Raw genomic sequence first — 11235 nt, 5'->3', positions numbered from 1 at the left:
CTCGCCTTGTCCCAGACGCTTAAAAGCCTTGAGTGTCTAGGTGGCCGGGCTGTCTCCAGGGAGCGGCCGCGCCTCGGGTGTGGACTGTTGGGTGTTCAGTCAAGGATTGTTCTCTGGCCCGGCTGCCCGTGGAGAAGCGCGGGGCAGGAGGCGGAGAGCAGGTTTCCACCGGCTGGGGTTGGGGAATGGAGGGCAGCGTTTCGTACCGTGGCGCCTGCATTAGTCTTTGAAAACGAGATTTTAATATGCCTGGCACTCAGCCCCCGGAATTGGATGGGCCTAACGCGGGGACCCGGAAACCCAACAAGAGGAGGTCTGGCCCATGCCATCCCAAACACTCACCCACCGGTCTCTCCAGGCCTTGACCCCAGCAGTTGCCTCTTGGCGTCTGAAGGCATTAGAATGAAGGTTGAAACTTGGACCATGTACCCCCTCAATCCTCAGGGAGCTGAGTTTCATTCCCCAGACGGGTGATTCTGGGATGGGCTGAGAATGCAGGGGTTTAACAGCTGTGGAGTTCCCCAGAACCCCTTTAGCTCTGCGTTAGAGGTAAGATGTCCGTGAATAGAATTGGATCCGACTTATTGATGGTAGAGAAAGCTACTCTTATCAGGTCACAATTGGGAGTAGTAGAAAGTGCATGAATTTTGCAGTTAGAAAGTTGAGTTCAAATCCAATGTGATATGGTGATTAAGACCGTTGACTATCGGATTGGGCTGCCTATCTTTGTTCTACCACTCATTAGCTGTGTGATCCACTTTTCCTTCTGTGCCTCAGTTTCCCTATCAATGGAATGGGGATAATAGTACCTAACTCATAGGGTGCAGTGAGGATTAAGTGAGTTAATTCATGTAAAGTACTTAGAACTGCGGCACGAGTAAACCTCCAAACAGTGCTATGCCTCATTTACTATTATTAAATTCCAACAGCCACTACTTACTAGCTTAAAGACCTAGGCACTTTCCCTTCTGAACCAGTTTTCTTACTTCTGCAAAATTATTATGCAGAATAAAATAAATAATGTACATAAAGCACATATTAGGTCATCAAGAAATGTTAATTATCTCTGTGCTCCAATATCAGCCTTAAAACAATAAGACAACTTCCTGGGACCAAACTCTTTGGCCCTGTTAAGGAGGTTTTTACCTTGAGTCTTGAATGTCCCCTGCCCTCTAACCTCATTAGGCAAAGCAATGCCAGTGGACACTATTTGGTATCATGGCTGACCGAAGTCATATGCAGGACAGATAAAGAAAAATTAAAAGAAATGTAGGAGGAAGCGATAAAGAAAGGGAGTACATATGGTCTACATTACTACTTGAGTCATAGCCACTATTCTTTTGGGTTTTGTCAACTAGCCTTCATACAGTCCAAGAATGACCTGTGTGGGCTAGAGGAACCAAGGTGTAGGTTTTTGGTACATTCGTATTAGTTCTGAGCAAACTCAAATACTGCCTTTCTGTAGTTTTTGGATAGTTTTTAAGTAGTCTGTTCCATCCTCTCTCTTCTAGGTTGCTAGGATGGACAGGGGCCACAGTGCGTTTTATTATCTTTGGCTGTTTTCTTTAGTCATGTCTCTAGTCCTTCCCTCTGTCGTTTTAGCTGTACCTGTGTCCTTACAAATCCCTTTAGGGCTCTCTTTGATCCTTTATCTGATGCCTATCCCCCCATTTCCCAGCCTCCCACTAGATTCCTTATCCTTGTCCAGGGGTGTTGTGTATTTTACAGAGTCTGATCATTTCCACCACATGTGTCTCTTGGTAGTGCCAGGAATTTTCCCACACACCAGCAACCAATCACTTTTCTTCTTGTCAGAAGAAGCCACCCTTGGGACTATTGCGAAAGGGAAGACTTTGAGGCTGGATTGAGTCTTAGCCTTTCCATTCCCTTGCTTGATACTCTGGGCAAGATGTACATGTCTGACCTGAACTGAATTCTCGTCTCAACTCTCAGCATCATCATCATGCTGAGCTGCCTCTTCCTCCTGAAGGCACTTCTTGCTCTTGGGTCCCTGGCATTCTGGGTGGCAGCAGGAGAGCATGGTGAGCTATCATTTGGGACCCCTGGCTAACAGTGACAGAAAATGACTTGAGCAGAAGTCATTCCTTGCCTCCTCCCAGAGTGAGGGTCTTCGTGTAGGGAGATGTTCTCTGTAGGACAGAACTGGATGCATAGATTCTCGGGGCAGTCAGGATAGGTCTTCCTGGCTTTCTTTATCTTCTCTGGATAAGGAGACAGGACTTCCACTCTGGCTTACTAGAGGTTCTGGTTTTTCCCTAGGGCTCTCACTGTGGGTGAGAACAGGATCACCCCATCCTTTCTGCCTGTATCTGCAGAATGGTTGGTCCTTTAATGGTGCTGGGTGCCTGTTAGGAGTTGTGTGGGAGGAGGGGAAAGTGGTTGCAGAGATATTATAGATAGGAATGTTGGAGTCAAAGTGCATTTGACTTCCATTCCCCATCTCTTGAAGCCTTGCCAGTTACCCTAACCTTTCATGATATCTCTTGCAGTGAAAGAAGGAGAATGCCCTCCAGATAAGAACCCGTGCAAAGAGCTGTGCCAGGGGGATGAATCCTGTCCGGCCGGGCAGAAGTGCTGTAGCACAGGCTGTGGTCGGCTCTGCCAAGGAGGCATCCCTGAGGGTACGTTGGCTTGAGTGGGCAAAATCCAAGTGTGCCTTCTGATCTGGCCTCTAGATTAGCTACACACAGTGAGCTTCCCGTCTCCTGGGTTGGCTCCTGAAATAGCTCACCTAGAGCACCTCTTCTTTCCCCTTTGGGGGTCTCTGCTCCCTTAATCACTCTGTGTTGTGTCCTCAGTTCTTTGCCTTCTAGCAGGAAAGGACTCACCATTGATTATCTGTGTCTTTTACTTCTGAACTCAGGGTTACTGTGAAAGGCTGGAGGGCAAAGTTGTAAAGGGAAGCCCATTTCAGGGAGTGATGAGAAGAGTAGATCTTAGAGCCAGATAGACCTTTTTGAGCCTGAAATCATCCTCAAGTGGCTCTTTTTAAGTGTTATGCTTTTAAAATGAGGATCATTGTTTATACCTCATAGGTTTGTTGTGAGGACCAAACAAAAGGTTCCCGGTATAAGGGAAACACCCGTGAATTGCTGTAAGTGTGAGCTGTTACCATTGTGGTGGTTGTTGTCTCTTGGCTTTAGAACCAGGATCCAGAGTCTTAAATGGAGCCTAGGGCTTCCTTCCTCCGATTTTTCCCCTTTGCCAGGCCTATGAGTGTCACCAGGCACCCTTACCTCTTTTTTTTGTGGCTGTTTCCCTTTTTGCTGCAGGGAGGAAAGGAGACTGTCCCAGGGTTGCTCAGAAACAATCCTGTGTTAAAAGGTGCGTCACTGATGAGATGTGTCCAGGTGTAAAGAAATGCTGTACATTTGGCTGCAGCAGGAGCTGCATCATCCCAATCCCTAAACAGAAGCTGGGTAAGAACCTCCCCCCATGCCCCACGCTCTGTTTGCCCTGCTTGTTTCTTTCTCACTGATGCACACACCATCTTACTGTTGGTCTTACTTTACTTCGAAAAACAATAATTAAGTGACTGCCATATTCTGAAAACTTTTCTTAAAAAAAAAAGGTATAAAAGGGGTACCCAAGCTGTAATGATTTGTGATCTATGGTCTAGGCTGGCAATTTGAGAGCTGTTGGATAATTCCCAGTTCCCATCATCTGTTTCAGTGTTCTCTATTCTGATCTTAGCTCGAGGGTCTGCAAAGAGATAGCAAAATAGATTCTTCCTACTCATCTGCTTCTGAGACTGTGTTCCCTCGGTCCACACATAGGACAGCCATCTTCTGTTGGAAATGTGTCCTATTTTATTCTGGTTCTGGTAGAGAGGTATTTGAAAGAGATTTCTTCTCCCTCTTACAAGGTCCCCATGACCAAATTCTCCATTTATATATACTTTCTTCAACAAATACTTACTGAATGTTGACTCTGCCAAATTCAGCGATGGACTCTGGGTATATTGCAGTGAACAAAGTGGATCCCATCCTGATCTTCATGGAGCTCCAGTCTAGTGGGAGAGAAAGAGGTTTAACCAATAAGCATGCAGATAAATATGTAATTTCAAATATGATAGGGACACAAGCAAGAATTAAAGGATGCTGAGAGATAGGATAACGGGGGACTCGCTTTAGATTTGGGTGGTCACGGAAGGCCTGTCTGAGGTAGTGACATTTACCCTGCAACCTGGGGTTGAGGTCAGCCAGGCAAAAGGTGTGGTGAACATTCCAGGAAAAGGGGGAAGCAAATGCAAAAGGCTGAAGATGAGAAGTTTTGCCACGTTTGGGAAACAGCAAGAAAGCCAGTATGGTTAGAGTAGAGATAGGGAGGAAGAGAATGAGTCCAGGCGAGGCAGAGAATGAGTCCAGGCGAGGCAGGAGTCCAGTTAGACTAGGGAGGTGGTGATAGGGAGGGAGAAAACGTGGCGCAGTTGAGGATTCGGAGGTAGAAATGGCGGAACTTTGTGCTTGATTCCTTGCCTCCTCCCTCGTCCCTGTGAGAGGCCCCCAAAGGTATTCTCATTTTTCTTTTGTTTCAGAATTTTCATGGCTACTTTTGCTTGTTTGTGTTTCCAAATATATTTTAGTATCATGTTGTGTGCCTACCCCTCCAATACTGAGGTTACTTTTATTGGAGCATGTATAAATTAAGTTAGGGAGAACTGACATTTTTAACGTGTGGAACCTTTATATCTTCCCATTGTTCAAGGGTATTTGGTGTATTTCAGGGTGTTTTATACTATTAAATTATTTCTTGATAAGTTAATACCTGGGTTATTTTAGTTTTTTCTTTGTTATCTTAAATGGGATCTGTTTTTCTTTTTTTTTGTTTGTTTATTTTTAACTGAAATATAGTCAGTTTACAATGTGTCATTTTCTGGTGTACAGCATAATGTTTCAGTCATACACATGTCTATATTCCTTTTCATATTCTTTTTCATTATAGGTTACTATAAAATATTAAATATAGTTCCCTGTACAGTAGAAACTTGTTGTTTATCTATTTTATATACAGTAGTTAGTATCTGCAAATCTCAAACCTCCAATTTATCCCTTTCCACCCCCTTTGCCCCTGGTAACTGTAAGTTTATTTTCTACGTCTGTGAGTCTGTTTTGTAAATAATTAAATGGGGACTTACATTATTTCTTCCATTCCATTTCCTAAAGGAAGTGGAACCATTCTCTCATCTGAGTGCACGTGGCTACATGTTACAGGGGGAGAGCCCTAGGTTTGATTGTCAGAGACCTGGGTTCAGGCCTGAGGCTCACCAGTTACTGGCCTGTGGGTCCCTGGTCAAGTTTCTTCCGCTTCTCTGAGCCTCAGTTACTTTGTCTGCAAAGTAGAAAGAATAAACCTTGGAGGCTGCTGTAATGACTCTAAGTAGGTACAGTGTTCGGCCCTGAGAGTACATTTGCTCCTCTCCCCTGGCCTCCTAGGGTGGGCTTCGTCAGGAGTACAGTTTCTAACCAGCCCCCTTTTTTATCGAGGACCAAGATTGTTTCTTCCTCCCCTGGTCACTTCCTCTCTGAGATCCTGAAACTCCACAGCACATGATAACCTTCTCCTTCCAGCCAAACCTGCCCAGGTAGCCGGCCCCTTCCCTGTACCCAGTGAGGCTGTCTGTGCCTGGCCTATGCAGCTCCCTTGGGCAGCCTGCCCATAGAAGAGAATAGAGGATTGTAGTCGGTGCCAGGACTCTTGAGGCCCCACTTTGGAACCAGAGCCTGGGAATCTGTCTCACGCGGGTCACTCACTGTCAGCTTGTAGGGCCTGGTACAATCTTCCCAGTGTTTGAAGGCAGTGGCTGAATTGCAGGGGCTGAGGGTGAGGCTGGCAGCCAGGCACGGCACCTTTGTGAGCTGCTCTGGGCCCTGGCCAGCCCAGATGGGGCTTCCCCTTTCCTTGGAGCTAGGCAGGCTGGAAAAGTGATCTCCCTGCATGTCTCCCAGAGCCCACTGGCTGAGTAGGGTCCCTAGTCTGGTGGGAAGTGATATTGGCTGCTGTGCTATGAGTTAACCACTTTTCTGCAGTTCCAGTCCTAGAGGAAGGCTGGGCCACTTACCCCATGGGACTGGCCGCTCCACCTTCTGCAGAGGAAGCTCTCCTTCCCGGGCTATGAGCAATTTCTGCTTTCCTGAAGCTCTGATTTGCCAGAGGTTTGCCATCACCTGTGCTGGTCTGTTTGGTCAGGTTTCTCAAGGGCACAGAGCAGACACTGGGACCTGCTCCCCTGAGGCAGTTCTGGTCCGAGTTGGGGACTGAATCCCGGCTCCTCTGCTGGCTTGCTATGTGGCCTTGGGCAGGCCCTTTCCTTTCTCTGAAGCTCATTTTTGTCATCCCTAAAATGGAAATAAGGATGTTTATCTTGTAGAGTGATAATGCAGTATCTGTCCACTTGGGCTGCGATATAGAATACTAGGCTTGGTTGGCTTCTAAACCGCAGAAACTCATTTCTCCCAGTTCTGGAGGCTGGGATGTCCAAGCTCAGGGTGCCGCAGACTTGGTGTCTGATGAGGGCCCGCTTCAGGGCTCAGAGGGCCCTTCGTGGTGTAAGAGGTTTGAAATTTCACTCTTCTGCCAGCAGCTGGTGTCTTCCCCTCAGATATAGTGGAGAGTTGAGCTGGGGAAACAGTGAAGACTCTATGTGAGTATTTCCTAGGCTTCGGGTTTTTTATTCCACTTTTTTCGTGGTAGCTCGGGGTCTTGGGATGGGCGCATGTCTGGAGGCTAAGGATGACCATCTCCGTTCTGGCCTTTATTCCTATTTCTCATCCTGATTCCTGCTGAGATAACTGAGATGACTGGAAGCCATGTGATATGAGGAACTGAGCTTACCTAGCCTGGCAAAGCCAAGACAGTGAAAGGCAGAGGATCCTGCCTAAAGGGATGACTCGGGCCACATATTTACAAGGGCTCTGGGGATAGGAAAAGGACCAATGGATAGAAGCAGATTTCAGTTGAGTATAAAGAAGGACTTCCTTACACATAAGGCTGTTTAGCTTAAGGGTAAGGATGGCGTAGTCTGGCTTGGAGGTAGTGAGGCGACATCAATTCCAGATGTTCAGGCTGAGGATTGGGGATGGTTTGGCAGGGGTTCAAGCATCAGACAGGGTGTCAGACTGTGTGGCCCTCCTGGGCACTGGTCAGAGGAGATGTGCTGTGACCCTCAGGGCATCAGCCTCTCCTCCAAGGGTCCCATCATTGCTTCTGATACTTGACAGAACCCTGGGGACCTCAAGGAAGCTCGGCCTTTGGTCTCTATGCCTGGTCCTGGGGGCAAAGGTAGCAGAGTGCTCCTGGCATTGCTTATGTCAGAGTCAGACCCAGCAAAATGGTGGAATTTGGGAAGTGTGGTACTCTAGGCCTCCACTTTTAGGGTGCAAGGTATAACTTCATGAGAGGTTTATGTGGCTGGTTATTTTCCCCCTACCGGAGAGTTTTTGTTTTTAATGCCCAGCTTTCTCAACGGTGGAATGAAAGGCTTTGTTCTTTGTTAGATGGATTTGAGTGTTTGTCAAGCAGGTGGGGAGGTGCCGGGTGGTACATCTGGTGGTTACAGGGACCATATTTTCTGAATTAAAAAAACAAAATCAAGACACATAGTTTAGATGAGGGCATAAAATATTTGTAGTAGGGGCTGTTCAGGGAAGTCCTAGGATGCCAGGTTATTGTACCTTTTTTTTAAAAAAATATTTTATTTACTTATTATTATATTTTAATTTTTTTTTATTTTGGGGGAGGAGGTAATTAGGCAATTATTTTTAGTGGAGGTACTGGGGCTTGAACCCAGGACCTCGTGCATGCTAAGCATGTGCTCTATCACTCGAGCTATACCCTCCCCCCAGGTTATTGTACCTTGATTGTTTAGCTGTGTGTGTTCTCCTTGGAGTCCAATACTTGTTTTTTCCATCACGGCAGACTGCCCGGAGCCAGCTGTGTACAATTGGATGTTCCTTCTCAGAGGCACTGGGCCAGTCCCTCTTTGGTTTTCTACAAAGCCTTTAATTGCCTGTCATTACCCCTTCCATTTAAAAAATTTGACATAAACACTGAGGAATGAGTCACGGTGACTGGGTTGGTTTGGTTATGACTTCTTGGATGTGCCTGCTCCCTCGGACCTGGCCTGTCGCCCACGTGTTTTAAGGATGGTGTAGTAGAAACAGTGCTTCATTGCAAACCGAGAGGTTAAATTTTGTCCGGCTTCGCTGCTGACTCACTCAGCAGTTCTGGGCCAACCCTTTTTCTTCTCTGAGTTTCGTTATCTTCGTGGTGGCCACAAGGGGCACATCAAGAATGTGTTCAGCTACCTGCAACAGAAAGTGAACTGAACAGGGGTTCTTCTTTCTCACATAAGAAGAAGTCCTGATGGAGGCACCGGGGCTGGTGTGGTGGCTCCGCAGTGAGGCTATTTTTCTTTCTGCTTTGCAGTTCTTGACTTTGTCCTCATACTAGTTGCCTCCTGCTTGAAAGAAGGCTGTTCTGATTCCCTCTGATATGTCTGTCTTGGGATTGGAAGAAGAAAGAAGCAAGGGGGCAGTTTGGCAGGTGTATTCCCTGACTCAACAATGCTTAAGTTTCCCCAATTTATGTCCTAGTTTGTGGTCACCCCTAGTTATAAGGAATATGAGGGACACAAGTCACTTTAGCAAGCTGAGCTCATTGCCTCTCAGAACAAGCCTGAGGTTCTGTTAACAAGTGTTTCAGTTATCTTTTTGCCACATAACGAACCATTCCAAAACTTAGTGGCTTGACAGAACAACAGTTCATTCTTTCTCACAGTGTGTGGGTTGGCTAGGCTTAGCCAGGCAGTTATTATACCCAGTGGCACAGCTGAGGTCCCTCCTGCTGCTGGGAGCTCAGTGGCGAGCTCCACTGTAGCTGGGATGTCCAGGATGGCCTCTCCTCCTCCAGGTTCTCTCTCCAGGGGGCGTCTCATCATTCCGCAGCCCAGCCCAAGCTGCTTTCCAGCATGGCGGCTGGTTTCCAAGAGGGAGTGTTCTAAGAGGACAAGCCCTGGTAAGCAAGTGTTGATCAAGCCTCTGCTTGCATCACACTTGCTGATATCCTGTTGGTCAAGACAAGTCACACAGTCAAGCCCAGAGACAGTATGGGCAGGGGCTACTCCAGGGCGTGAATTACAGCAGCCACCAGTGTTGATGTCCACTACAGTAAGCAAGGAGGGAGGATGAATGTGGGGGTGGCAACTGGTATGTTTGCTGCAATGGATTGGATCTCAAAGGTACTTTTTAAACTGTGAGTCTGGCAATCTATTTAGTAAAATAAATAAAATTATGGCCAGCATTAAAAAAAGAAAAAAATAGAATATAAAGTATCAGCACTGCATATACATATGTACATAAATATGTACATTTTAAACCTAAGTGTATATTAAATACACATGGGAAGCAATGGGAAATGTATTTTGTACTTGGAGTCCCAATAGAAATAACTGGAAGCACTGGGCTTGAGCACCTCTGGGCCCCAGTGCTCTGATTCTGTGGCAGAGTTTGAAGGTGAATGTCCTGCCGACCCACTTCCGTGTGAAGAGCTGTGTGATGGAGACGTGTCCTGTCCCCAGGGGCATAAATGCTGCAGCACTGGCTGTGGCCACGCCTGCCGTGGTGACATTGAGGGAGGTATGTCAAGCTGTTTGGGGAGGGCATCCTTGAGTGCTCCTTGGGTCCCAGAGTTGGTATGGGAGGGAGCCATCTGTGGCCTTCTCTTCCTGGGAGGAATCAGAGTTCTCACTCTTCCTGCCCTCCCAGCCCCCTAATCCAAAGCAAACCTCTTCCTAGGGCCAAGGGGCCCTGTGTTGGCATTAAAAGAACTAGGGGAAAGCTGTGTGGGGTAGCAGGAAACCCAAGCATATGGGGAGAGGGTGGTGCTCTGGGAGACTTGCTCCTTCTTCACCCCACCCAGTCCCATCCCCAAACTCACAGAGGTATCAAACTCCTAGGTATCTCTAGGGAACTCCCTGTGGAGTTTGGAAACCGTTAGCCCACATGTCCTCTTGGGGTCCTACAGGTGCTTAAATCTTCCAGTTTCAAGGTTTTCCAGCCAGATCTTTGGTTGAGATCTAAAGTCAAGGGTGGATTCATCTGGAGCCTCCCTGTCTAAGTTCCAGATGGGAACTTGGAGTCATTGGAGCTGACCGTTCTGTCTCTATACCTGTGCCTGTTTACCCTGCAGGGCGGGGTGGCGACTGTCCAAACATCTTGGTGGGCCTGTGTATTGTCAGCTGCAGGGTGGATGAGAACTGCCAAGCTGGGGAGAAGTGCTGCAAGTCAGGCTGTGGCCGCTTCTGTGTCCCGCCAGTCCTGCCACCCCAACTGGCCCTGAACCCCAACTGGACCATCCAGTCTGATTCTGAATTAGGTGAGCACAGTCCATCGTTACCTGTAACAATGGACTTAACTGCTGTGTACAAAGCCCTGGCTTAGGTGCTGGGTGGGGACTCCGGAAGGTCAAGGCAAAGTCTGTGCCCTGGAGAGAAGAAAGATCAGATGTCACAGATCAGAATCCTTGTATAGACAGTCCGGGCTTTCGGAGTAGGTGTAGCTTCTTGGGAAGATCCTTCTGCTAGAAGCAGGATTTGACCTGGACCCTAAAGACTAGGCAGGATGTGACAAAGGGAGGAGAGCAGAGAGAACCTGCTGGGCAGATGGTCTGGTGGCTGTAGCAAAGGCACAGAGAGTGGAAGGTGTGTGACCTGCTTGGGGAGCTGGGATGGGGGTGGTGTGAGAGTGGGTAAGGGAACAGACAGGCTGTTTTTATAACAGGAAATAGAAGGTTCATAACTGAATGATAAGAATCTTCCATGCCAGTTTGGACTGGATTATCTAAGAAGCAGGGAGCCATTTAAGGCCATGAGATCAATAAATATATGGCAAACTTCTCCAGGGTGGAAGGGAAAAAAAACCATGTTGGGGAGCTGGAGCCAGGAGGGCACAACGTGACTTGATGTTTCTTCTTCTTGCAGAGATCCCAGGGCCCTCGCTGTCCTGATATGTCCTGAGCTTCTTTGGTGACTCCAGGGAGCTTGTCCAGCCAGCCAGGAGAGGATGCTGTCCTGGGGCTTGTGACCCTCCCAGGGGCTTTCACTGCCCTCTCTGCTCTGCTTCTGTTCCTGCCGCTGCCCCGAGCATGGGAAACACAGCCCTGGGCTTGGGCAGTGGGGATGTGGTGCTTCTTTTCCCTAATAAAGGCTGGTGCTGA

At 47.7% G+C, this 11235-nt stretch overlaps 1 protein-coding gene across 5 annotated transcripts; it reads left to right on the top strand.

Moving 5' to 3' along the window:
• The first annotated feature begins 21 nt into the window (after window positions 1-21).
• Window positions 22-11235, top strand: WFDC3 (WAP four-disulfide core domain 3). 5 transcript variants are annotated; one of them, XM_074347345.1, is made up of 7 exons: window positions 22-161; window positions 1816-2042; window positions 2511-2642; window positions 3294-3440; window positions 9477-9656; window positions 10210-10395; window positions 11000-11235. In XM_074347345.1, exons 2-7 carry the CDS (start codon window positions 1964-1966, stop codon window positions 11023-11025), a joined length of 750 nt encoding a protein of 249 aa, XP_074203446.1. In that variant the 5' UTR covers window positions 22-161; window positions 1816-1963; the 3' UTR covers window positions 11026-11235. The 5 variants fall into 5 exon arrangements, with proteins under 5 accessions (XP_074203446.1, XP_074203447.1, XP_045375288.1 ...); XM_074347346.1 differs by having other exon boundaries at window positions 108-549; window positions 9525-9656; XM_045519332.2 differs by having other exon boundaries at window positions 108-549.

This window comes from Camelus bactrianus, chromosome 19 (genome assembly GCF_048773025.1).
Source record: "Camelus bactrianus isolate YW-2024 breed Bactrian camel chromosome 19, ASM4877302v1, whole genome shotgun sequence".
In the NCBI taxonomy this organism is placed as follows: Eukaryota; Metazoa; Chordata; class Mammalia; order Artiodactyla; family Camelidae; genus Camelus; species Camelus bactrianus.
Note: the sequence above shows the minus strand (reverse complement) of the source record. Positions and strands in the feature narration are given on the sequence as shown.